The sequence below is a fragment of the Cydia strobilella genome, chromosome 2 (assembly GCF_947568885.1).
Source record: "Cydia strobilella chromosome 2, ilCydStro3.1, whole genome shotgun sequence".
Taxonomy (NCBI): domain Eukaryota; kingdom Metazoa; phylum Arthropoda; class Insecta; order Lepidoptera; family Tortricidae; genus Cydia; species Cydia strobilella.
In genome coordinates this window covers 29,265,675-29,293,639 of record NC_086042.1, presented here as the reverse complement: position 1 = coordinate 29,293,639, position 27,965 = coordinate 29,265,675, and the positions used below count along the sequence as shown (strand labels likewise).

Sequence of the window (27,965 nt, the reverse complement as noted above, 5' to 3'; positions counted from 1 at the left end):
TTGTCAGCGTGCCCCATCTTGGCCAGGATTCCCTTGACCCCGTAATGGCCAGTAAACACCCCCGTTATTATTTGGAGTTGCCGTTTGCTAAGTTTCCAAAGCTTTTTGCTCCAACCAGAGTCTACCCCTTGTATAAAGAGCTTTGAGTGCTTTAGACCCGTCAGACTGTCCCATTCTTCCTGGTGTTTGGTCTTAGTAAGGTCTTTGATAGCCGTTGTGATGGTTCCCTGTGAGAGCCCCACGAATGGTTCCGGACCTATAATGTTGTTTGCAGATCCGGCTCTGGCAAGTTCATCTGCATTTTCATTGCCCATGAATCCCTCGTGCCCTGGGATCCACACCAGTTGCAGTTATTTTGACTAAGGTGTAGAGTTTGTGTGGTGTTTGTTTGTGTTGTATTTGTGTGTGTTTTAGGGATTGTAGAGTTAGAATATAATTATATGTAGGTAGAGCCAACATGAGATCGGATAACTTTTTGACAGTGCGAGCCTTATGGTTTCGTCTTGGCAACATTTTACATGAAAATGTTTTTGGTGGGATCAGGGGCGTAGCTAGAGGATATGGCGCCCGGGGCAGTCACCAAATTTGCGCCCCCTGACGACTGACAAAAGTTTCCCTTTTGCCCCCCCCCCCCCCCCCCCTTGGATAGCGCAAGGGGCACTTGCCCCCTCTTCCCCCCCCCTAGTTACGCCACTTGGTGGGATAACATTTAGAGTATACTTACGCCGCTTTTTTGCCTCGTCTGGTCCTCTTCGGTCGTGGTTTGTCTGGTGTACCTGGATAAATATTAATTAGTATTTTATATTTATTTATAAAACCGGCCAAGTGAGGGTTCCGTACTTTTTAGTATTATACAGCCTGGTGACAGACAGACAGACGGACAGCGGAGTCTTAGTAATAGGGTCCCGTTTTTACCCTTTGGGTACGGAACCCTAAAAATAAAGAAAAACATAATGGAGTACATCTATTTTAAAAGGTATTTTACAGTACATATATGGTGCTACTTTACCGCACTAGTGCGATAATTAGCACATTACGTAACTATGTCGAAAATTTGAAGGGCCATATGTACTGTAAAACGTTGTACGATAGATGTGCGAATAGGTAATTTGCAGCTCGTGTCGATTTAAAACAATCCTTCGGTGGTGTTTAAATTTATCGCCACTCGTTGCGAATTTCCCATTTTTCGCACTTGTATCGTAATGTATTATTATCTGCAATAGAAAGAGTGGTAACTTACCAATACTGTTTTCTACGGGCGGTTGTGTATTTTCTGTGTCTGTAGTTGCGGACTCTGATACTTTCTGTAAAAAACACATGAATATATGTACATACTTCATATTTTATCGAAGGGGTGAAACACTGAAGTTTCATTCTGTATGAAATGGGTCCATATTGGCTCACATAACATTACTTGTCATATTATTTTTCATAATAACGCTTTTTGATCATAATAATCATTTGTCATAATTTTTTTGCGTACAAATTTGTTGTATATAAATTTGTATTACCAAAATCATTGCTCATAATTATCTGTAGGCAGATTTTTTTAACAACATAATGTCATTTCCAACTATTCGTCACGACTCATAATGGTTTTTATAATAAACTTATTAATTATAAACTTAAATTGTATAAGTATTTTAAAGCATAACATTTTAACTTTTGCAACTTTTTTATTTTTCATGTACCTAGCCTATTAAGCTATTTCGGCCCGCCAAGGAGTCGACGAAGCCCCGCTTCGCGGGGCTCCTTTTTCCGCTCTGAGGAACACAAAAAACCTAACACTCCTCCTCGCTTCGCTCGTCGTCGTACCTATCCCGACTCTGGGACTGTATTTATTATTTGATAGCAAGTTGAATGTAGTGTGTAGTGTAAGGATGCAAGATACCTGACAATAAAACCAGGTAAAGTTTAAAATAAATATTATATAAAATTTTATTACTTAAAATCGTTATGTTAAAAAATAAATATGATGTAAAATTTTATTATTTAAAATCGTTATATTAAAAGAATATATGAAAATTAACATTCGTATTACAGATATTTATTATGATTGACATTATTAACATGAATGATTTGGTGTTACGATAGTTATGCGCAAAGAAAAGTTATAAGTTATGATCATTATGATATAAAATTATATAACAAACATTTTCGGACTTCCAATAATCGAAGTCGCAATTTTATGTGAACTTTGGCGCACCCGTATGAAATGGTTTCGCTAAATTATGTGGTCAATCAGATAAGTACCTAATTGATTATAATAAAATAATAAGTTATTCATATAATAAAATAAGTATTAAATCATAATAAATGTTAGCTTTTAATTTTATGCCTTGAACATAAGTATCAAAATGCGTTTATTTTGATTTATGTACCTACATATATGCCTGCACTCACCTCCTAGTTATAGTTTAGTTTTAAGAAATACTTGCTGTCACCTAACAGGGTTCAAGTGTGAATTTATCTTAATCACAGATTATATAATAGTTCTTACGAACAGATACTTATCTCTCAAAGAAAACGCAAATACCTACAGTTTTGATACCTACACAAAAATACAATGGAGTGACCTTCAACGCGCCGCTCCCCGCACCGCGTGCGCCGGCATAACGCTAGGGTTGCCGACGCTTCTTTCAAATACTTAGGTGTCTTAGGTAGATATCTAGCTATAAATGTGTCGTAAAAAACATTACCTACATCTTTAAAACAATTTAATAGTACCTACGTAGCTTGTAACTACCTTAAAAAGAATAACAATAGGTATATTGAAAATGTCTACTTAGTTTTTCTCATCCGTCGAAAGAGGAAAAAACTATATTTTTTATTCGTTTTGTTGTTTCTGCATCCATCCACACTACAAGCTGTGTTATTTGTTGGTGACGAAGACATTTTTTGGCATAGCGCGCGGTTACGTGCGTGCGTGAGCGCGCGTGGCAACCGACTGGCTAGCGTCCTGCCGGCGGGAAGCGAGTCGTAGGTATAAAATCGAGCTCGCGCGGAGAGTTCCATAGGCCTGCCCTAGTGTAATATTTGTGATATAAATAGAATCGGCCAAGTTCGAGTCGGACTCGCGCACAAAGGGTTTCGTACCATTACGCAAAAAACGGCAAAAAATCACGTTTGACGTTTGGGAGCCCCACTTAAATATTTATTTTATTCTGTTTTCAGTATTTGTTGTCACAGGGGCAACAGAAATACATCATCTGTGAAAATTTCAACTGTTTAGCTAACGTGGTTTTTTTCGTAATGCCGGTCCGACTCACACTTGGCCGGTTTTTCCATTGCTAAAAAAACGAACTATAGGAGTTTACCTTTTTAGCTCGGGTGCGTTTGGGGCGGGGCTCCGGCGCGTCCTCCCCCTCCCCCGCCCCCGCACCAGCCCCCGCCCCCGCCCTGCTGGCCGTCCCGCGCCGGGACGCTCGGCCCGCGCGCTCCACAGGCGCCGGGGCTACGAACAAATACAAGAATTTTTTCAGTGTGACATAGGGAATTAATAATAATATTACCTATACATACCTACTTAAATGAGTTAATTTGTATGTATATATTATTTCAATTATTTTTTTTTCTTAATAATATCATTTAATTTAATTCAATTAATTTAATTTTTTACTTTAATCTTTCATTTAATTTTTGATTTTAACGTTGACATTTTGTTCTTAATATTTTTTTTCTGATTCTGACATGTAACTGATTTAATTTAATTATTTTTACTTTTTAATCGTTGACATTTTTCTTTATTATTTATAATTGACTAATTCATGTTTATTTTGGAAATTTCTACTTTTTTTTATTGATTACGTCTTATTAATATTTTTATTGGTGGCTATGATGTTTGTTTTTGTAATATTTTTTTTTGTATGCATGTGCCTAGTTTTAAGATTTCAAACACAATGTAATATTGTTCTTGAATAAAAAATGATGATGATGATGATGATGACGAACGAACATTCATTCATGTTATTCGTAATCACGCAACGAGCCTCAGTAAATATTTGACTATATTAAAAAAAAAAACAATACTTTACACCATGCATGAAATAAAACACCAGATAATAGGGAATATTACTCGAAACTCTGCGTAGGGGACGCCGGGGCGCCCCTCCCACAATCTGACGGTCTATCGTGAAACAAGAAAATTTCTTTATCTAACATCTCTGTCACTCTTGCATATTCGAGCGATAAAGAGGCAGATAGCGAATTTTCGGATTCGCGTTTCCCGGTAGGTCCTCTGTAAGCAAACCGCCTCGATACATCAATGTTATATTTTATCATCTCTGAAAACTTGTCAAAACCTGAGGCTAGTCCTGCACTCTGGTGGCAGAACATTACCGTAATATCCCCTATTATTAAAAAAACAAAGATAACAGTTATTTTTAACCGACTTCCAAAAAGGAGGTTATCAATTCCACCGTATTTTTTTTTTAAACACAATTTCTATTTAATCAATCGGATTAAGGCCATTCCATCGGTTTGTCGCTGTCACTGTCACATTTCGTAAGAAAGAACGGGAAAGACCACACGCGCCAAGTGTCAATTTTGATCGAATTTTGTCGATTTTTATTTATTTTAAAAACGTTACCTTACAATATCGAAATTCGAAAGCTATGAAATTACTATTTAAGTTAAGATTGTTTTTTCTTCTTTTTTTGTTTATAGTATCACATAATAAATAACCGAGTAAAAAAGAATTAAAAGTCCGAGTTAGAGGTTATTTTGGGAATTAATTGTATCGAGCGAAGTGTCATAATTCGTGTATCGGAAGCTATGATGTTAAAGATAATATAGTCAAGAACTACATATATTTTTTCCACGTCTACGAATATCAACGCCTCTTAGAAAAACATGATCATATAAGGAGATTTTTCGCCTTCTGGCTCAGGGAACCGCCTTAAAGTATAAAAGGTTACCAAATCGTTTTGACAGTTCTAAAAAAGATACCGATTTAACTAGTAGGAGAATACCCTATTAGCTAATAATCGCCAATAATAATTTGTATTAATCTGCCATTTTGACTTATATATTTGTAAGAAAAAGAAAATTTTACAAATACGTCCTACGAATCCTCAAGTGCACCAAACAACACCAACGCTAATTAAGGTAATAAATAATCTAGGTAAGGCACCATTCATTCATACAAGAAGACCCCTATGTAAGAAAAAATAAGAATAGGCTGAAGAAGAATTACGTAAGAATCTAAAGGAAAAAATGTTTGGTTTGTTTTAGTATTTTATTTTTCAAAAAAAAACATTGGATTGTTTTTTTGTACAAAGGTACTGAAGCCAGATTAAACTAACTCTACGCCATGTTTGATAACATAGTGTGGAAGTATTATTTTTTTTATTTTTTTATTAGCCTGCTTTGGTGTCCCACTGCTGGGAAAAGGCCTCCCCTCGTTTCCTCCACTCGACCCTGTCATCGGCATTTTCCCACCATTTGGGGTAGAATGCGTCCAAGTCGTCCCGCCATCTCCTTTTTGGTCTGCCTGAACCCCGGCCTGCACCGTCTATGGTGCTCCGTGGGTCCCACTCCGTAACCATTTCGGCCCACCTTTCCGGGTGCATGCGACAGACATGTCCCGCCCAGTCCCACTTAAGCTTAGCGGTCTTGACGCCTACATCTGCAACTCTAGTTATGAAAGCCCCCTTCCTCCCCTTGTAAGAAAAAATAAGACATGTTCGACCCTCCCCCCCCCCCCGCCCCTAAATCGTCTTACGTAATAAATGAGCCGGGTCCACACAGAGCGAGCACACGAGCGAGGCAATTTCCTCGCGCACAACGGGCGCGTCTACACTGGCCGTTTTGTGCGCGAGGAAATTGCCTCGCGCGTATGCTCGCTCTGTGTGGACCCGGCTGATGGTGCCTAATGATTATACAAAATAAACTCAATTTGTCTTACCAGCTGGTGGTGGCATTGTCTCAGTGTTCTTCTTAGTACGCGTGCTCCGTTTGCCGGTCGGTTCGTCCTCGCTATCTGTAGATTTGTCCTTCGGCGGTAGCCTGCGAGGCTCTACAAATAAAATCATAGTATATTTATAATAAAATAAAATATTAGAGTGTAACCAACTAGAGAACAAATCAAATTATGTAATTAAACATTTTTTTGTTGTTTTTTTTTTTTTTTTTTTTAAGTAGTCACTACAATATATAGTAAATTGAGGAGTGTCTTTTCAAAAGGGTTTATTTCTCTATGAAAAACCATACAGAAATAAACCTTGTATGTCATTTCACAAGGCTTATTTTTTTATGGTTTTTCATAGAGAAATAAACCCTTTTGGTAAGAGACTCCTCAATTGTAAACTGTAATAGATAACATACACTAAAGAAAAAGTGACCAAGTCCGCCGGTGGCCGAGGCGGTAATCGAACTCGCGTCTTCAGCTTACGCGGCTAACGTCCTGACCACTAGACCACCCGGCCACGGCGGCACAGGGCGGACACGCTATACATCAAGAATCACTTGCGTTTTTATGTGTGAACGGCACGTCTGTACACGCGTCATGCGTCATAGTGTGAGTAAGTTGCTTAAAAATAGTACTGAGAGCACGCCAGAAATCCGTCAGATTTCTGTCGCGGAGCGAGGTAATTCGAGTCGGGGCGGGGCGGTGCGTGGCCGTTCTGTATGATAATACTATTACTTACTAGCTATTGCCCGCGACTTCGTCTGCGTGGACTTAGTAACAGCAGCTAAAGTAAGCATAGCGCCTGGAAAAATTCTCATAGCAAATTCAATTTGAGCATATTATGCATATAAATTAGCAGGCACTTCATTAATTATCTCAATTCCACCCCGCTTTTTACTTTCTTGAGGGATGATTTTCGGGATAAAAACTATCCTATGTCCTTCTCAGGGACTTAACCCTTAAATGCATAATGATGTATATATGCATCATATATTTAATACATAATATTTAATACTATGATTTTTTTCTTTATTTTTCCCTCAATCTATACAACATGACACATCTATTTCAATTGATTAAAAAGTTATACAAAAAATCATGCATTTAAGGGTTAATCTATCTCTATGCCAAATTTCATCTAAATCGATTCAGCGGTTTAAGCGTGAAGAGGGAACACACAGACAGAAAGAGACAGACAGACAGACTTTCGCATTTATAATATTAGTATGGATTCTGTGACGGCGGTACCCGTCCCAAATGCTCTGGGTCTGGTGTATGCTCCCGCAAACAGAATGCTCGTGTGAACGTTACTATATTAGCATGTATATTACTAAAACGGAATCCTGCAGAAAACCGTATACCGTAAAAAAATATGACGTCCATGACTCTAGTATAACTGGAACGGTCATGAGGGGTGGAGGGAGATGACCGAAAGGGATAGTCTTATGTATATTTCAGTAGTTAGAGAAAGCGCTGTTACTGTTTGTCCTTGTCACAGTCTCATAGCTGGGTGCTTTTTATCAAAGTTAAAAGGCCCGTTTCTAAGTCTTCCGCCTACACGCATAAGTCCTTTAGAATCCACAAATGGATTCATCTTTGCAAAGATAGATATAACTCCGTAATAGATGGATACAGTCTAAGGAAAAAACGTGCCTCGAAAATCAAGAAAATTTGATTCTCGTTCAGAGGGCGCTACTAGTTTTGGCCTACAGTCGTATAGATGGCGTTGACGGTTTCGTTTGTTATTGAACAATTTTAACGCATATCAGTGAAAGAACATGGGTCAAAATCATAAAAATAATTAATGCAAATAAAAAAAATCATTTATCTAAATATATTTAAATACATTTTATCGTATTTTTACAAATCTTCAATTTTAGTTTTAAAGTGTGTCGACAGATGGCAGTGAATTTACTGGGGTTACAAAATTTACTATGACAGTTATACCGCTCTAGTATAAGTTACTCTATGATATCAGCTACGCGATTTCGTACGAATACTTTGTATTTGTAATCTGCCATTTTGACTTATATATTTGTAAGAAAAAGAAAATTTTACAAATACGTCCTACGAATCCTCAAGTGCACCAAACAACACCAACGCTAATTAAGGTAATAAATGATCTAGGTAAGGCACCATTCATTCATACAAGAAGACCCCTATGTAAGAAAAAATAAGAATAGGCTGACCTATATTACGTAAGAATCTAATGGAAAAAAATGTTTGGTTTGTTTTAGTATTTTATTTTTCTAAAAAAAACATTATTGGATCGTTTTTTTGTACAAAGGTACTGAAGCCAGTTTAAACTAACTCTATGCCGTGTTTGATAACATAGTGTGGAAGTATCATTTTAAACGTCATAATTTTACAGAAATTTAAAAAAATTCGCTTGTTTGTGCTCTTACGTAAGAACTATGAAAACCCCCTTCCTTCCCTTGTAAGAAAAAATAAGACTTGTTCGACCCCCCCTGGCCCCTAATGATTTTACAAAGTAAACTCAATTTGTCTTACCAGCTGGTGGTGGCATTGTCTCAGTGTTCTTCTTAGTACGCGTGCTCCGTTTGCCGGTCGGTTCGTCCTCGCTATCTGTAGATTTGTCCTTCGGCGGTAGCCTGCGAGGCTCTACAAATAAAATCATAGTAACAAATCATAAACTGTTTATGTAATAAAATAAAATATCAGAGTGTAACCAACTAGAGAACGATACGTATGATTTCATACCGGCAGGCCTCCTTCACTCGCTTAAGGCACAGATTAATAAATAGTTACTACGTAACAGATACATCATTCCCATACAAAAGCGAAAATACCTACGCTATAATAGCCTACAAAATCTTAATAATAATACCTGCTGCTCAGGACGAGAAGAAATGTACCATAAGTATGCGCACAAAGAGTCGAGACTGCCTTGCTCGCCGCGCGAGCCACGTGCCAACGCGTCATCGTAAGAATGCGCTAGGGTTGTACTGTTACTTATGTTATTATTGTAATAAAACGACTGTTGCGAATCAACCATATTTTATATTAGTCAATCAAATATTTAAAAACAACACTTATAATACCTGACTCAAAAAACTCCTTAATTTACGATTTATCTACTTATGTTCAAAGAAATAAATAGTGACAAAATTCATAAAGATAGATTTAAAATACTACTCACCTTTCTTCGTCTCTCGGAAATGAAAAAACCGGCCAAGTGCGAGTCGGACTCGCCCACCGAGGGTTCCGTACTTTTTAGTATTTGTTGTTATAGCGGCAACAGAAATACATCATCTGTGAAAATTTCAACTGTCTAGCTATCACGGTTCATGAGATACAGCCTGGTGACAGACGGACAGCGGCAGCGGAGTCTTAGTAATAGGGTGCCGTTTTTACCCTTTGGGTAAGGAACCCTAAAAAAACGACAAATTTTCTTTTGTTTTTTGACTTTTACACCCATCTACTGCACAATAATTACGTGGTTTCGGCATTTCGAAGCGAAGCGCGGGAAACGTGCGGTGCGAGCGCTCAGGCGGGCGTTCGGCGGCCCTCTGTCAATTATATCGTCGACGATACGCCGAGCGGTAGGCATATAGCGCGTGGCTTTGAGCGAGTGAAGGAGGCCTGCTTAAGGCCACGCGCTATATGCCTACCGCTCGGCGTATCGTCGACGATACAACCGACAGAGGGCCGCCGAACGCCCGCCTGAGCGCTCGCACCGCACGTTTCCCGCGCCTACGCTTCGAAATGCCGAAACCACGTAATTACTGTGCAGTAGATGGGTGTAAAAGTCAAAAAACAAAGGAAAATTTGTCGTTTTATTCATTTCCGAGAGACGAAGAAAGGTGAGTAGTGTTTTAAATCTATCTTTATGAATTTTGTCACCATTTATTTCTTTGAACATAAGTAGGTAAATCGTAAATTAAGGAGTTTTTTGAGTAAGGTTGTTTTTATATTTGATTGACTAATAAAAAATATGGTTGAAAAATGAAAATTAAATGAAAAATTGTTTATTTCGTTTAAGAATTACTTATACAGGTAAGTGTTGGTGCCTCTTTTTAAGTAAGAAAATACCTGTGTTAAGAGGCACCTAAATGGTTGATTCGAAACATTCGTTTTATTACAATAATAACATAATTAATAGTACAACCCTAGCGCATTCTTACGATGACGCGTTGGCACGTGACTCGCACGGCGAGCAAGGCAGTCTCGACTCTTTGTGCACGTACTTATGGTACATTTCTTCTCGTCCTGAGCAGCAGGTATTATTATTAAGATTTTGTAGGCTATTATAGCGTAGGTATTTTCGCTTTAGTATGGGAATGATGTATCTGTTAAGTAGTAACTATTTATTAATCTGTGATACCGGTGGCGGTGGAGACTGGAGGATCTTGGGGTGCGGAGGCTAAAGAGTTTGTGTGGGATTTGGGTCGGCGACTAAGAGAAAGGGGTTGCGATCCTCGCTCCGGATCGTATCTGGTCCAACAGATCTCCTTGGCAATTCAATGGGGCAATGCTGCCAGTGTCATGGGGACTTTTGGGCCGGCTACGGTCCGAAGTGGGGACTTGGCCTCACGGAGTAGGATGGAGATGGCAAGTGGGCGTTCCCGTCTATCCGACAGTTAGTAGCGACCGACTCACTTTATGCACAGACTATGCTCAGTTGTTGTGTAAACTTCATGCTCGAATGACATTCACGTCGTACGTACGCTCGTCTAACAAAAATTGATAATTAAATTTAAAATGCCGTATTGTGCAGTATTAAGCTGCAGAAATCACAGCGGTTTAAAAAATCTTTCACGTGGAGGTATTTCCTATCACCGGTGGTTATTTATTTAAATATAATCCGATAAATACGAAAAATCTGTTTATTTTGCATTATTTACGATGTTCGTTAAGTAAATTTATATTTTATCAGTTAGAACTTAGAGTTCACAATCCTTTGTCACTATTCTTTACGTTTATCTGGAATATTCGCTATCCTAAATGTCAAATAACTTCGCTACTCAGATGCTGCGCAATGTCGATATTTATATCGATAAAGTTAAAGTTACGATATTTCAAGTTTGATGTTTGGTTCGGTAATAAATTATTATTTTAGACACGTTTCTAATTATTATTTGGGATAATCAATGTCTTAGTAAATATGGCAGCTCTGGTCATCAAGCACTAAGTTAAGTCGGGGTCATTTCATGGCAACCTTTCAAACCTTCGTATTCCTTTACATACGTTTTTGTTTTTTACACCCATCATATTTTCATCGTTAATATAATTAGACTAGGTACTTAATGCACTTATGCGTGCAATGCATGCAATGTGCCATGAATAAACGTTTTATATTTTCTATTTCTTTATTATTAATTATTGTAGGTTACCACAAGATGCCGATATTAAAAATAAATGGATCAATGCTACTGGGCAAGAATATAGCACCATATGCTAGGAGCATTTCTTAGAGAAAGATTTCTGGGGATAAAATTGCCATACATCTCATCTAGCGTCCACACGCCTAAAACTTAGTTACTAATTTAGTAATTATTAGTGACATTCGGGCTCACTAAATTAATAAAAAGTGTTCCGTACCACGCAAACTAGCGTCAAATATTGGAATTTTGCCGCCCCCCTTCCTGATTTGATAGGTCACAATCTTACAATCAAATCAAGTGGGATCGATGAGCCAGTTTCATGTATGCTTTCACACCATACAATTAATTTGACAATTTAATCAGGTTGTCCCGTCTAGATTGGCCTTAAATGCTGCTACAAGTAAATATATTGTTAAAGACGAATACTTACTTATGTAAGTAATTGCAGATTTGTGATTACAAAATAACAGCAATACCGAGTTAATAGACCTTTAAAGAACTATGATTTTATCTGTTTGACTAAGATATATTTAATGTTCACATTAACAACCTAGTTGGTCAATTAATAAGAAACAAATTTCTAGTTAGATATTTGTTGTACTGTACTACATATTATTTTTCATACAATCACGATTATCACTACCTATATTATAATCATAAATAAAGTATCGTCTAAATGTGTTAAAACATACAGTAATGAAATATCAATACCTAACTGAACACACAAATATCGATAAAACGCTCCGATTACACTGTCCCCTCCCTATATCGTCGAATAGAAAGAAGTTCCAACGGTTAGCTACTCGCAGGCGTGTAGAGATCTCGAAAACACCAGTGTAACGTGACCGTGAGATCCGTAACAAACCATGCGTAATTAGACCTTACTTATACTGGTTTTTTAGCCCTTTTCTCGCCTGTAATAAGTAAGTGATTTTAAAATTATATAAAATAACGCCATCTGGTGTTGAGTAGTTGTATTAGGTGAACGTTGAGCGAGCTTTTGTGAGATGAATGAGATAATGAAAGAGTCGTATGTCATATAGCTTTGACATTATATTTTAAACCGTCACTCATGTAGCCTACAGTTGATATTCGTTCGAGAAATGTCCACCGGTAATAACCTTTTGGTAGGGAAAGTTGCTACGAATCAGAGCAATTTTGTAAGTGTGTGACGTATTTTAACGTGGCTATGAATGTGTGAGTTTAGCGACACTGGTTTTCATACTAAATAGGAGTCATTTCACATCCACTAGTTTATTAATTCGTGCTTGGCCTAGTTTAATTTAGAATGACAAAGCCGGTTGCAGATTATATCATTTGTTAGTAGGTGACAAAGAGCCTGTAGCCACAGATTATATAATACTAGTACAGATACCCAATCCCATAGTAAAAAAGCGCACCGTCCTAAGTAGCATATACTTGTAGGCTATTTTTTAGTTCACAGTAACGAACTAGATGGCGCACGGAGCTAATACAACTCTTACGACTAACATGCGTTGAAACACCTCTCTTGCGACATCTGTTGTAGCTTCCACGCAATAAACCAATACGTCACATTCACTTTTAAGGTAAATTATTACTAGATGGCGTTTCAGATATCAGCGACAAAATTAAAATTTATTTGCATGATTTTGAAGTTTGATTAGGTACTTTAGTAAGGCGTCAAAGTTTCGTTACAAACACTAATTAATAAACTAGTGGATGCGAAATGACTGCTTTTAGTATAAAAACCAGTGTCGCTAAACTCACACATTCATAGCCACGTTAAAATACGTTACACACTTACACAATTGCTTTGATTCGTAGCAACTTTCCATACCAATAGGTTATTACCGGTTGACATTTCTCGAACGGTTATCAACTGTAGGCTACACGAGCGACGGTCTAAGATATAATGTCAAAGTTATAAGACATACGACTCTTTAATTATCTCATTCATCTCACAAAAGCTCGCTCATCGTTCACCTAATACAACTACTGAACACCAGATGGCGCTATTTTTTTAAATATTTTAAAATCACTTACTTATTATAGGCGAAAAAAGGGCTAAAGAAACCAGTATAAGTAAGATCTAATTACGCATGGTTTGTTACGGATCTCACGGTCACGTTACACTGGTGTTTTCGAGATCTCTACACGCCTGCGAGTAGCTAACCGTTGGGAACTTCTTTCATTCAATGTAGGGAGGGGACAGTGTAATCCGAGTGTTTTATCGATATTTGTGTGTTCGGTTAGGAATTGATATTTCATTACCGTATGTTTTATAACATTTAGATTATATTTTATTTATGATTATAATATAGGTAGTGATAATCGTGATTGTATGAAAAATAATATGTAGTACAGTACAACAAATATCTAACTAATAATTTGTTTCTTATTTATTGACCAACTAGGTTGTTAATGGAAACATTAAATATATCTTAAGGTTAAATAGATAAAATCATAGTTCTTTAAAGTCTATTAACTCGGTATTGTTGTTATTTTGCAATCACAAATCTGCAATTACCTATGTCAGTATTCGTCTTTAATAATTTGTAGCAGCATTTAAGCCCAATCTAGACGGGACAACCTAATTCAATTGTCAAATTAATTGTATGGTGTGTAAGCAAACATTAAACTGGATCATCGATCCCATGCCTATCAAATCAGGAAGGGGCGCTGCAAAATTTCAATATTTGACGCTAGTTTGCGTGGTAAGATACACTTTTTATTAATTTAGTGAGCCCGAATGTCACTAATAATTACTAAATTAATAATTAAGTTTTAGGCGTGTGGACGCTAGATGAGATCAGATGTATGTCAATTTTATCCCCAGAAATCTTTCTCTAAGAAATGCTGCGAGCAAATGGTGCTTTATTTTTGGGGAAACTAATTTTCTTGCCCAGGAGAATTAATCCATTTATTTTTAATATCGGCATCTTTTGGAAATCTAAAACATTTAATAATAAAGAAATGGAAAATATAAATCGTTTATTCATGGCACGTTGCATGCATTGTACGCATAAGTACATTAAGTACCTAGTCTAATTATATTAACGATGAAAATATGATGGGTGTAAAAAACAAGAACAAATAAATGTATATAAAGGAATACAAAGGTTTGAAAGGTTGCCATGAAATGACCCCGACTTAACTTAGTGCTTGATGACCAGAGCTGCCATATTTACTTATAGACATTGATTATCCCAAATAATAATTTATTACCTACTAACCAAACATCAAACTTGAAATATCGTAACAGTAAGCTTTAACTTTATCGATATAAATATCGACATTGCGCAGCATTTAAGTAGCGAAGTTATTTGACATTTAGGATAGCGAATATTCCAGATAAACGTAAAGAATAGTGACAAAGGATTATGAACTCTAAGTTCAAACAAATAAAATATAGTTTTACTTACATTCGTAAATAATGCAAAATAAACAGATTTTTCGTATTTATCGGATTATATTGAAAGAAATAACCACCGGTGATAGGAAATACCTCCACGTGAAAGATTTTTTTAAACCGCTGTGATTTCTGCAGCTTAAGACTGCACAATATGGCATTTTAAATTGAATTAGGTATAAATTTTTGTTAGACGAGCGTACGTATGACGTGAATGTCATTCGAGCATGAAGTTTACACAACAAACTGAGCATAGTCTGTGCATAAAGTGAGTCGGCCGCTCGCTACTATTACAATTGTGGTATTTTCTATAAAAAGGGACCTTATTGTCGATGGCGCTTACGCCATTATTAACGATGCTCCGATATAAATGCAATGCCGCGCGACGCTGTGCGGCGTAAGCGCCATCGACAATAAGGTCCCTTTTCATAGAAAATGCCCCAATTATCGGTCGATGTCGGTACCTACTACCTACCCATCGTTTCATCGTCTTAATTTGTGCAGTAGACACGCGAGAGTCAATTAGCGTGACTCGCGCCATAGAATATTGTGCTAGCCTCGGGCCTCGCCGCACTTGCCGCTCTCGCTCTCGCTGGGCGACTGGACGAACGGGTGTTGCTTTGCGTGGTTTTAACTCTAAGATTGCATTAAAAAATGAAACGCAGAAAACTTTTTTTTTAGGATTTATGGATTTTATGGACTAGGTACCTAAGCGTGTTTTGTGGCTTATTCAGTGCGGCTACCATGAGTTGACATTAGAAGTTTATGCCGATCGCAGTCTATTAAGCTCGTACCCCTATAATATATTTTTTAATACAGTTGCTCAAAAAGTGCTACTTTACGTAGCTGTTTAGCGTGCGGAAAGTTGGTATTCGCTTCGCTTTTTACTTTTCCAATTTTTGAAATTAATACTTGTTTTAATTCATGACTACTTATTGATGAGTGTTAATATTAGTTTCCTACGTCGTAACCAACATAAAAACCTACTGTTAATGTAAGAATACGAAAAATATACATATTTCATTACTTACCTCTTTATCATTATAACACGTTTATTTTTTAATATTGATAATTGAAAATCCGTTCTTTATAAGTTGTCTGTATGGAACGGAATAGCTCTGGAAGGTAGAGGTAGGAATAGCTGCCGAAACGCCTGTCAAAGAAGAAGCGTTTTTTCTTACTGTTTCCAAAGGCAACATGCGATATTGTTTTCATTCCTTACTTGTTGTTTTTCTTATTTGCACTTTCAACCAAAAGGGTAGTTATTGTCGGTTGTCAATAACGTTGGTTCTTCCCATAAAGCTTCAATTTGAAATCAACCTTATCGGCAACCGACAATGTGGTACCTTTTAGTTGAAAACGTCACATTTTATCGCAACTGTATTAAAAAACGTCGTTCGATACACGTGCGGAAATGTCATTCTTCACTCGTCCCGAGTCTTGCCACTCGCCTACGGCTCTTGGCAAGATATCTCGGTACTCGTAATGACATACTTTCCGCACTAGCATCGAAATGTACTATAAAGGCTCCGTCACACACGCGCGTTTTGCGGACGAAGCGGACGCCGGCGCAACGGGAGCGCTTTCATTGCGCTCCGCTCACGCTCCGCCCGCAAAACGCGCGTGTGTGACGGAGCCTTTATGCGGTTTTCACCTATGAAAAAGTAGGGTGATTCTCGAGGAAAGTTAAGGGTGGTTATGGCGTATAGTTTGTTAAGGTTTTGTGTAAATTGGTTGAAATATGAAGATATTTGCTAATGCAGTCAGCTTTCATTGGTTTATCTACTAAAAAGTCCGCGATGGCACGCGATGATATATGTCTATCTTTTAAGGATAACTTACTAAGTATACCCATTCTTATCTTCTACAAACAGAAACAGATTTCATAGTATGTGGTATTTGCAAAGCTATTTACACGGATACAGTATTAATAATTATCAAATTAAATACGTTAGTTTTATTAAGCATTTCATACAGATTACAATGGTCCCTTACAAGATACAATTAAAATGAATATCTCAGGAGTAATCGTAAATTAAAGTTTCATTTCGACCCATAAGTATAACTTGTATGAAATGTTAAAGACGCTAACGTCCGTTAGTTGCCAATTTTTACCACCTTATGCGCTGCGATCGTTTTACTTACCCCCACCATAATCTTCGCACGGTGCCAGTTAGCCAACATGAGGAAACAACTCAAAATTTGCATCAAATGCTTTGCCACTTTGCTCAGTAGATAAATAAAATACAACTGTCCCATATGTTTCTTAAATATATATAGAGCCTTCAGAACTGGTATGTCAAAAAAAATATCCCTACCTACTTTTAAAAAACCGGACAAGTGCGAGTCGGACTCGCCCACCGAGGGCTTCGTACTTTTTAGTATTTGTTGTTATAGCGGCAACAGAAATACATCATCTGTGAAAATTTCAACTGCCTAGCTATCACGGTTGATGAGATGCAGCATGGTGACAGACAGACGGACAGAGGAGTCTTAGTAATAGGGTCTCGTTTTTACCCTTTGGGTACGGAACCCTAAAAAAGCAAAACATGATAATATCAGGTTCTGTGTGATTCTATTTCTTAAAGATAAACACAAATTGTATTCCTATAAGTAAATTGCTAAAACATAGAGTTAAATAAAAACAACAACAAGAAGTTAAGGAGGATATGTTTATTTTTGATAGCTAAAGATAACCGTGGAGAAGACAACCTGTCATTTAATGCCTCAAATCCCTTATAAGCATTTGATTACCTTATTTGTGTTATAGGCTCGCTCGCTCACTGAATACATTGCAGGTTCAATATAATGACGCATTCAGGGTGCTGTTGCGGCTGCCGCGGCAGCACCCTGAACGTCTGGCATGTTTGCGCACGCGCACGTGGACGGCTGGACGGTTTCCATGCGACGCCACACAAGCGCTGCGCCGCGACGCTCTACAAAGTCTGCGTCAGCCGCCACACTCATAGCCTCCTGAGCGTAGTAGCGGGTAGGTGGGACAGTGGCATAGTCAGGAACTGGGCCTCGCTTCACAGACGCACAGCTGTCCATAGCCAAGACACGACAACGGATGATCGCCCTACACGGTGAGGCGCGACAGTCTCCAAAGCAGAAATGCGGACGAGAACTCTCACATGCACCCTTCCACAGGAAGGGTGTCGAATGATTAGGAATAGATTTAGCGCTTAAATTTATTAATTTCTTATTCTGAATTTTTTTCTGCAATCGCCTATGCTTCATTCTTTCTTTCTTTGGTATCTTCAATAAAAGTTTTTAATCTTTTACAATTCGGTGTGTCGCTATCGGCTAGTCGCTTGCGTTTTTTCGGTGTCGTAAATATTTCTGTGTCATATAAATCGCCTTCCTCCTCATTTTTTTCTTGATTTTTAACACCAGGGTAAACTTTTTTGGTGTTAATACTTTTAATTCTGTCGGTCCTTGGCCTAGAAAAAAAAATAGGTACATAATATTGTAACGAACTGCTTTATAATAATATACCTACTATTTTTTAGGGTTCCGTACCTCTAACGGAAAAAACGGAACCCTTATAGGATCACTCGTGCGTCTGTCTGTCCGTCTGTCCTATTTTCTCCGAAACTACAGGACCAATTAAGTTGAAATTTGGTATACATATGGAAGTTTATGACCCAAAGACGGGCATGAAACGTAAACAAATACATTTTAAACACGGTGGCTTTTGGGGGGTAAATGAGAAAATAAAAATAAAAAGTTTTCAAACTATATCGTGTTACATACCAAATGGAAGAGCTCATTGTGAGAATCTGAAATATATTTCTTTATAATTTTAAGATAAACAGTTTAGAAGTTATTCAAGAAACGACCATTCCCTCCCTTTATCTCCGAAACAACTGGGTCAAAAATGTTGATAAAAAATACACAAAATAGATCTTTACACGCGCATAGGAAAACCTATTATACATGTGCAGTCAAGCGTGAGTCGGACTTAATTACTTAGTTTTTGATCCGACCCCTACGGGTTTTTTAAAGACATTTCACTTTAAAAATTCATTGTTTAAATTGTGTAATGTACGGGACCCTTGGAGCGCGAGTTCGACTCGAACTTGGCCGGTTTTTTTTTATTAGCGTAATTTAGTGTCCCACTGCTGGGCAAAGGCCTCCCCAAAACGCTGCAAATTGTGTTAAAGTTATGAAAATCGGCAAGATTGATCTTTAGTCCATATAAATAAATTTGACCCGAAGCACCAGAAAAAAAAAAACAGGAGTAGAGTCCTATCGTAACGCGTGTAGTATTCAATAAAAGGGCATCTTGAGCCGGTTCTAAAAATATATTACATCATTACATTGCAGTGACGATAATTTTCAAAACATACCAAGTTTGGGCTCCTTCAGATACGATAGCGTTGAATAATTTTTTTGTAAAATGTATCTCAAATAATACCTAATATCCAAGAAAGTAATTTTGAAAATAATTTCATAACTTTTTTTTTTAAACTGGTATGTCAAAAAAATATCCCTACCTAATTTTAAAAAACCGGACAAGTGCGAGTCGGACTCGCCCACCGAGGGTTCCGTACTTTTTAGTATTTGTTGTTATAGCGGCAACAGAATACATCATCTGTAAAAATTTCAACTGTCTAACTATCACGGTTCATGAGATACAGCCTGGTGACAGACAGACGGACAGACAGACAGACAGCGAAGTCTTAGTAATAGGGAACGAGACTTTTGGCACAGAATAACTAATAGTACTACCGTACAGAAAATTCACTCCTTCACAAAAGCCAGATTTAGGTATAAAATTATACCTACACTCGCCGCCTAATGTAGGTATAAAATTATACCTACACTCGCCGCCTGCAAGCAAAATTGAAACTTATAACCGCGCACGAACCGTGAATCTTCTTTGCGCGCCGCAGTTTTATGACCGAGCTGCGAGTGTCGGCACGGGGTTGTCACTTGACAAGTTTTTGTACCTATACCTACTGATTTATTATTTTTAAGATAAATATGTAGGAATTACAAACGTTAATTCTGTAAACATAAAATTTTTAGCCGGGGATAGTATGTCTGATTCTCACGGAAGTAGGTATGCCACATAAGTACTTATTCCTTTGAAACTATGTCGGTCAATATAGTCAGGAATTTAAAAAAAATGATTTTTTCTGCTTCCTTGTTCTTCCGTTTATTCAGACATCCGTAAACAGAACATTATCTTTTATACAGATTAGATTGCGATTTAGGTTTCGAAGCCATTGCCTATTTTCAAATTTTTCAACTTTGCGCGAGCGCCAGTTGAGCACGTGACACGACTATCGTGCGAGCCGAGCGGCATCCCACTGCCATACACCTGCCCGGGCGGTGCGCCGGCCAAATATACCTAAACTGCGCAGTGACATCCCCCCTGCTTATGGAAAGTCTCGTAAAATAGGTACTGAAGTAGAACTGTGTTACTTTGTAATTTTGAAAATAAATAAAAAAAACAATGAAATTATTTTCAAAATTGCGTTCTTGGGGTTAGATATGAGGGTATCACGTATGATTTGTAGTATATTATACAAAAAAAAATCTGCCATATCGTATCTGCAGTATCGTATCGTATCTGGGAGGAGGAGGACTTGGTAGGTATTGAAAATTATTTTTATTTTTATTTAAAACACGTGACTAAAATGTAATGAGACATATTTTTAGAACCGGCTTAGAATGCCCTTTCATTTAATACCATACACGATATAATAGGTTTCTAAACAAACACAAATTTCTCCTGTTTTTTTTGGTGCTTCGAGTCAAATTGATTTATACAGGGTGTCCCTAGCCATTGGACACAGCCGAAATATACATATGCATTAGGGTATTTAGAACCAGTATACAAAGTAGGTATCATAACAACCGGTGTAGCAGTTACGAAGAAATTAACAAATTACGATTTTTTACTTTGGAGCAGCCTGTATGTGTTAGTAGCTCCTGAGGTAATAAATAGTATGAAACCTTCTTCGACCTTTGTGATTATCTTTTTTATTTATGACACTAATACGATTCTGACTTTTGACAAATGTCATCATTGCCGCACATTTTCGAACAAATTGGCAACAGCACTGCCAATGATTAATATAATACAGTATGTTTATTTTTGTTGTCGATTATTGGAAATAACTTTTGTTTGAACATTTATTTTTTTTATTTTTGTTCTAATTAAAAAAATGTTAACGTTATAGAGCATTAACAAGTTTTGGGAACAAATCAAATAATTTTATTAAATATTTTGATTTTGTGTTTTTTTAAGTAGTCACACTACTATATATAAATTAAGAACTGTAATAGATGTCATATATTTAAGAAAAAGTGACGAAGCCCTCCAGTGGTGAAGGCCGGATTCGAACCGGCGTCTTTAGCTATCGCGGCTAACGCCATGAACCCCTAGGCCACCCCGCCACGGCGGTGCCCGTCCGAATTTCTCGACTATATGCCATCTTAGTAAGACTAGGCGTCTTTAACCTGCTCTAAGGGAAAGCAGTGCGCGCTTGCACCTCCTAAACGAACTCCTTACGGATTTACGTTGTAGCGAGAGAGACTGGTGCTGCCATCTATGAACAAGTTTTGGAAGTTATAGAGCATTCCTGAGAAGTAACCCTACGTGGGATTTCAGGGTCTGTCGAATGGCTAAGGTCACCCTGTATAGACTAAATATCAATCATGCCGATGTTCATAGCTTTAACACCATTTGCAGCATTTTAACCAGCATCCGAACACCGAAGTTCGCAAACGGGCATCTTTTTTCACATCACCAACAAAGACACTGAATATACATACGATAGGTATAGGTAACGACATGCACGATCTAATTAATTATAGGTAATCACATACCTTCTGATGTTGATGCAACTGGTGAATCTGGGAAGTTCTCTGTCGATTGATCTCCTTTGTAATGGACAGGTACGGCTAACTTATTCAATCTTTTATGTTTACCATCTTCCTGTTGAATGAACCGCTTTTCGAAATGATCAATGCAGATATATTTGTGTCGAAGAGCATCTCGAGACAAGTGGGCAATGGTCATAATGTTACCTGAAAATTATATTCATTTAAACTCTATTTTTAGTTTTTTGTCAAAAATTTCATTTTTGATACAAACTTTTATTGCTGACTGTAAGTACTTCTCTTGCGTTGCCTGTGGAAAGCCCAAACCCAAACACAATTAGGTGGCGTTGTTTTATCTCAGAGTTCCAATGGCCACCTCCTGTCTCCATCATCAGATCAGCTCGATGGTACCACAATATTGCATTGTCACCCTTCTTACATATGTATGCAAATTTTCAGCTTCATTGGAAACCGGGAAGTGGGCCTGGCCCTAAGCCTAACTTGCAATACTTGAATACAGACGTCCACCAGACGTCTGTCTGTGTCTACACTACACAGGCAGCAACAAGACAGGTGAAACTAAAAGCTTGTATTAAAGAGGATTTAATGCAAAAAGGTATTTACTACTACTTATGCAAGGCAAACATTGTGTCAGCAAACAATTATTAAATTATAAGAACAAGAACTTTTCACTGGTATATGTAAATATCAATATAAACCAACTAAAATATGGCTACATACTTTACATATAATATACAAAATATCAACTAATATTATTTCCATATAAATAACCGCTGGTAGCCTAGCGCTAAGAGCATGCAATTTTCCATCCGGAGGTTGCAGGTTCAACCCCCGGCTTGTACCAATGAGTTTTTTATAAGTTATGTAACTAACTAGCTCTTCGTTGAAGGACAATATTTATGTGATCTGTGACAATATTATGAGAATCAGCGGGATTGGAAAATCAGCGGGAAATCACTTTCATTAAAACTAGTGCCTATGCCAATAGTTAGAATTAGATGCCAAATGTACATAATTTCCATTGTTTTAAGGCTAAATTAGATGCTTGTAAAATGATGTAGGTGGGTATTTGGAAAACTTGATTTCCTAAACATCTATCCATGTTGAATTATGTTTCATACTTAAAGTTTAACTGCCCATAATTAATACTTTCCAAGACAAAAGACAAAACTAAAATTTCAAAATGCAATGGATTGGAACACAACGATACACTAGGATTGTATGATCTGTGACAATAACATTATTTGTCACTGTATCTCTGTAATATGTAACATACCTGTTACACAAAAAAATATAATTTATTGAAACAAAATCTGTTTAGGTATATTTTATATCAATAGACAAATATGTACATTGTCAATACAACATACCTAAACTGCAAACACTTTTTAAGAGAAAAGGGGATGGCCGTATCTCCATACTATGTTAGTCCCCATTTTCCTCTCTGGATATTGACATTATGGAAAATATTTTTACATAATTGGATGTACATATGTATATTAACCATAGCTATGCCCCTATGTTTGACTATTTTGAAAATTAGGAGCGAAAACAGATTTCATACAAATTTTTAAAAGCTTTTAACTCTTATAATAATTAAAAATTCCAAAAAAATCTAACATAGCTGTGGTTTATATACAAAAAATTGTGTCAAAATATTCTCAATAATGTTAATATCCAGAGAGGAAAATGAGGACCGTTTGTATAAAAAGGCGATTTCGCGCGGGTCCTCCACTTTCGTCTTAAATCAATTATTGAATTGGTTAGAGGAAAGTTTAATGTAAGAAAGCTTTAAGAAAGTAGTAAAGACTTACCACAGTTGTCAATCCAAGTTTGCAATCGAGCACTGTCGCCAGTTGGGAAGCGGAACATCGACTTCTGACCGGTCATGGCCTTGCATTGGTAATACGAACACGTGGGCGACATTTTTCTGCATTACTTCTGTTTTCGAAAGCGTACGGTACGGCGTATCAAATCGTAGCAGATTTTCGAGTCCAAATCCAAGCCAGGTCGTCGTGAGTGCTGCAGTAATTGTCGGAGTCCTATTAATTGCCAGTCGCGTATGTGGAATGTCCGTCAAAAGTCCGTTTGAATGCCAGGTCGTCGATTGCAATTATTGGTTGCAGGAAATTAGTAAATAAAAAGGTACCTAAGGTGCGCGTTTGACTCGGAAACCAAGCGAAGTGAAAACTCCAAAAACTTGGATTCTGTTTACAAAGTATTCTTGCGTTTTGATAATGCAGTTGTGAAAGACATTGCGCTTTGCGTTTTTAATTTGTATTTTAACATCAGGCCTACTTTAAAACACCCATTTAGATTATATGTATTCACCGGTCCCTTTTTTACATTTTGTGATAATTTTCGTAATTTATAACTTATACGTAATTCTTTGAAATCAAACATAACATCACACCTTAAAAAAGAGAAAACGAGAAACAAAACGCAGGATAGATGGATGAAACGGAACGAACACACTCGTCCCGTTTTGATGAACATAAAAAGAGGGCCTACCGCGAAGCACGTTCGACGTATTGCCTCTCTGTCGCACTTGTAAATTCGTATGTAAGTGTGACGGGGAGGCAACACGTCGAACGTGGTTCGCGGTAGGCCCTCAGGGCAAAGTATGTTATCTTCATGCAACGTGATACAACGCACCGCGCGCGGTTTGTATGTGTGCGCGACTTGTATCTATGGTCGCCGCACGCACACTCAAACAAAATCTCGACCCGCGTTTCTCAGTGCGCAGGTCGGCTCCATCTAGTGACAATATTCAATATTATTTGGAAAGCCCAAAAACTGTCGCGTGCTGTTACTTATGTGTGTTTACGTCGAAGACGGTCGCCATATAGTTGTGATTTATAACTTTCTAAAATAATGCATTGAATTCGTGCTTTTATTGATGTTTGTATTTAATTTATAATGTTTTGAATTAATGACACTTTAAATACCATTAATTAAGTCTTAATCTGTAGGATAAAAATTTCGTAATGGTCGATCGTGACAGTTGGCGCCATCTATTGATATCGATTTGAAAATAATTATAACGCCTTCGGGATGGGAGGGCATGCTGTAGCTGATTTGTTGTTGTAAGCACTTGACGAAGCCTGCATTGCTGATCATGAACTATGTATATTTCGGATAATTAGAAACGAAACAAAATATTCAAACAAATATTGATAATAAACTAGAGAACAAATCAAATTATTTAATTTTTAACAAGCAGAAACGTCTGCGAACTTATTATGTTAAGCTTAGAATAAATTTGAAAGTGGAAAAAATTACTGTCTCGGGTGAGACTTGAACTCACTCAGATTTGCTGGCTATGGATGAGGTCTTGGTGGCTCAGATGGCAGAGCGCTGGAGTATCGATCCAGAGGCCGTGAGTTGAAGTATCACCCAAGACAGTAATTTTTCCAGTTTAGAATTAAAAACAATTTTTTTTTATTGTCTTCGGTTACCGCGATAGTTACTCATAGTTTTATTTCAAATTATTTTATGTAATATTTTTTTGATTAGTTTTTTTTAACTACTAATATATATATATATATAAAAAAAAAAAAAAAACTGAATAAAAGGCTTATATTATTATTATCTCCTTGGATATCACGGGCATATGCATCCCGGTCTTTTGATAGGCTTGCGTGGGGATATAAATCCAACACGTAGAGGCCCCTTGGAGAGCTTTAATGTCATGTAGAACGTTAACATTATTATATTATTATTATTATTATATATAAATTATAAACTGTATTAGATAACATACAGTAAAGAAAAAAGTGACCAAATCCACCGGTGGCCGAGCGGGAATCGAACCCGCGTCTTCAGCTGACACACCAGAGCATTTGGGACGGCTAACGTCCTGACCACTACGTACACCCGGTCACGGCGGTACCCGTCCCAAATGCTCTGGTGTATGCTCCCGCAAACAGAATGCTCGTGTGAACGTTACTACCTATATATTAGCATGTATACTACTAAAACGGTATCCTGCAGAAAACCGTATTCCGTAAAAAACTGGACGTCAGTGGGCAAGAGCTCTTACTTGGAACAGGGACGGCTGGCGGTGGCATGGAGGCTTCATCCTTATTGGGTTCTTGCTTCACAGGCACCAGTGGTATATCTAACACCGCTTCCGTCTCCATGGGCTCCGGTGGGAGGGATATTTTCTCTTGTTTCACTGTAATGTAAAGTGATTGTCAGTCATAATACTAAAGAAAAATTGTGACTAAGCCTTTTTATACCACGTCGGTGGCAATCAAACATACGGCCCGCCTGACGGTAAGCAGTTACCGTAGCCTATGGACGCCTGCAACACCGGAGATATTACACGCGCGTTGGCGACCCTTTAAAAACCTGTACACTCCTTTTTTGAAGCCTGTCATAATACTAAAGAAAGATTACGACTAAGCCCTTTAATGTATAGTGCGACATAAAATATTAGAAATTAAGTAAAATTGAACTAAAAAAATATACTAAATTGTTGCCATGTTTAAGCATTTTACGTCAAAAATGTGACAGTTACGTAGGAAGTGGCGCCCTCAATAATTTTCTACAATTTTTTGTCGGACTATAAAGGCAGAAAAAACATTACTTCTGTAACAGAAAATGTAAAAAAACAGCGTTACATGTACTTGCGGCCTGGCTACGACATAGCGCGACTGGCTTCGACAGGCGACAACCATAAGTTGGAGCGAGACCGCGAACGGACCTTTCGTTCCCACCTACGGTTGTCGCCTTAGCCGAAGCCAGTCGCTCTATGTCGTGACTGGCCGGGCTAGCACATGATTGGCGCGAGAGTATCTCGCCGCGACATAGACAACCCGTCCCCCTTTAATTCATACAGTTAGCAAAAGACGGGTAGTCTATCTCGCGGCGAGATACTGTCGCGTCAGTCAATGTGCTCGGCCTACAGGGGCCCATTTCTCGAATGATATTAGTCTAATGTTACTAGTGTGTTGTCATGGTAACCCATACGATTTGACAGTTCGTGGACTAATAATTTTAGTCTAATCTTCTTCTTCCTGCCCTTATCCCACGTTATGTGGGGTCGGCACAACATGTTTTTCTCTTCCATTCTCCTCTATCTTTCGTCACCTCAGCACTCACTCCTTTCTTTCTCATATCCTCTTTCACACAATCCATCCATCGCTTTTTGGGTCTACCATACGCTCTCCGTCCATCAACATTCATCCCTAACATTCTTTTGCCTATATGGCATTCATCCCTCCTCATCACATGCCCATACCACGCTAACCTACTACTTCTTATCTTCTCCGTTACTGGTGCTACTTTCAAACTTCCCCTAATATACTCATTCTTGATCCCATCCTTTCTCGTCACTCCACACATCCATCTCAACATTCTCATTTCCGCTGCGTGCACTCTTCTTTCATCCGTCACTTTCATCGCCCAGCATTCTGATCCATACATTACAACAGGTCTCACGATCGTAATTTTAGTCTAATATAGTTAGAGAAATGGGCCCCAGGCTTTCATAGCAAGATTACCCTGTATAACAGGCAGCGAGTTCTCCTTGTCGTCATCCTTGCGTCGTCGTGTCTTGGACGTGTCGTCGCGCCGCAGCTTCTGAGTCAGACTCACGTTCACCTGCAAATTATTATTATATTATGTAAACGGTTTTATCATCATCATTATAGGCCTTTCAGTCTATTGCAGACTATACAGTGTCAGGTAGGGTGACAACGTTTCACATGGCTGTGTAAGCCAATACGGGAGCGGCAACCACGAAGGGCAGGTGTAGTGTGCCCGTGGCGAACAGTTGTCGCGCTGATGACGCTTGGCTCGCTTACTGGCGAGTGTCTTAAACCAAGCGTCATCGTGGATTTTACTACCGTCGGACACCAGTTTGCGCCACTTATCTCTGTCCTCGGCAAGCTTCTCCCATTGATGAAACGGGATGTTGAAGGCGTGCATGTCTCGCTTGGCAGTCCTTATGCCGTAGCATCGGTCGACCGAAACGGTTTTATACATTAAGCATTATAAGAGAAAAACGTACAGACGACAAAATGATCCTACAAGTACTCCAGTGAACACAGTTTAAATAAAAATACCACAGACTAAAGTACATCACAGACGGACCCAGGTAGCAAAGTGACGCCAGCGACGTAATAATGACGTCATCATGAAGTCATAATGACGCCGCGGATGTCATAATGACGTATAAATGCTACCTGGGGAGTGATACCGACAGATACGAACTATTTGTCAGAGCCCACACGAAGCTGTAATATACATTTTGGTATCTGCCTTAAGATGACTTGCGATGTATCGGTCGGTATATTTCGTCTTTCTCACAATGTAGGTGCTAGACAGAACGGGACTTATATTTTGGTATCGTTCCGTGTGCGGTGCTCAGCGATACTCGCAGATATATGTTGGTTTCTGCAGATATCGGGAGATATGTTATCGCTCCGTCTGTGACGAGCTTTAGAATGGTCGCGCT

The 27,965-nt window shown here is 38.1% G+C and overlaps 2 protein-coding genes across 2 annotated transcripts in view; both read right to left on the bottom strand.

Annotated features, from left to right (window-relative positions):
• LOC134755172 (proteoglycan 4) overlaps positions 1-27,965 on the bottom strand; it is a 60,078-nt gene that overhangs the window by 28,476 nt on the left and 3,637 nt on the right. The window contains exons 4-10 of the mRNA XM_063691681.1: positions 27,010-27,109; positions 25,545-25,679; positions 8,420-8,530; positions 5,906-6,016; positions 3,318-3,454; positions 1,241-1,304; positions 725-776 (exon numbers count right to left, since the gene is read on the bottom strand). Of these exons, the coding sequence (XP_063547751.1) occupies positions 725-776; positions 1,241-1,304; positions 3,318-3,454; positions 5,906-6,016; positions 8,420-8,530; positions 25,545-25,679; positions 27,010-27,109 (710 nt within the window). The remainder of the gene's footprint in view (positions 1-724; positions 777-1,240; positions 1,305-3,317; positions 3,455-5,905; positions 6,017-8,419; positions 8,531-25,544; positions 25,680-27,009; positions 27,110-27,965) is intronic.
• Positions 17,313-23,912, bottom strand: LOC134755121 (uncharacterized). The gene is made up of 3 exons (XM_063691601.1): positions 23,317-23,912; positions 21,488-21,688; positions 17,313-18,087 (listed from the first exon to the last, which is right to left on the bottom strand). Exons 1-3 carry the CDS (start codon positions 23,426-23,428, stop codon positions 17,951-17,953), a joined length of 450 nt encoding a protein of 149 aa, XP_063547671.1. The 5' UTR covers positions 23,429-23,912; the 3' UTR covers positions 17,313-17,950.

Excerpts from the sequence above, each read along its gene's own strand:
- LOC134755121 (XM_063691601.1), bottom strand. The coding sequence starts at position 23,428 with ATGTCGCCCACGTGTTCGTATTACCAATGCAAGGCCATGACCGGTCAG. Across the intron at positions 21,689-23,316 it reads AACTTGGATTGACAACTGTG|GTAACATTATGACCATTGCC; the intron begins GTAAGTCTTTAC and ends TATAATTTTCAG. Across the intron at positions 18,088-21,487 it reads AGTTGCATCAACATCAGAAG|GCCAAGGACCGACAGAATTA; the intron begins GTATGTGATTAC and ends TTTTTTTTCTAG.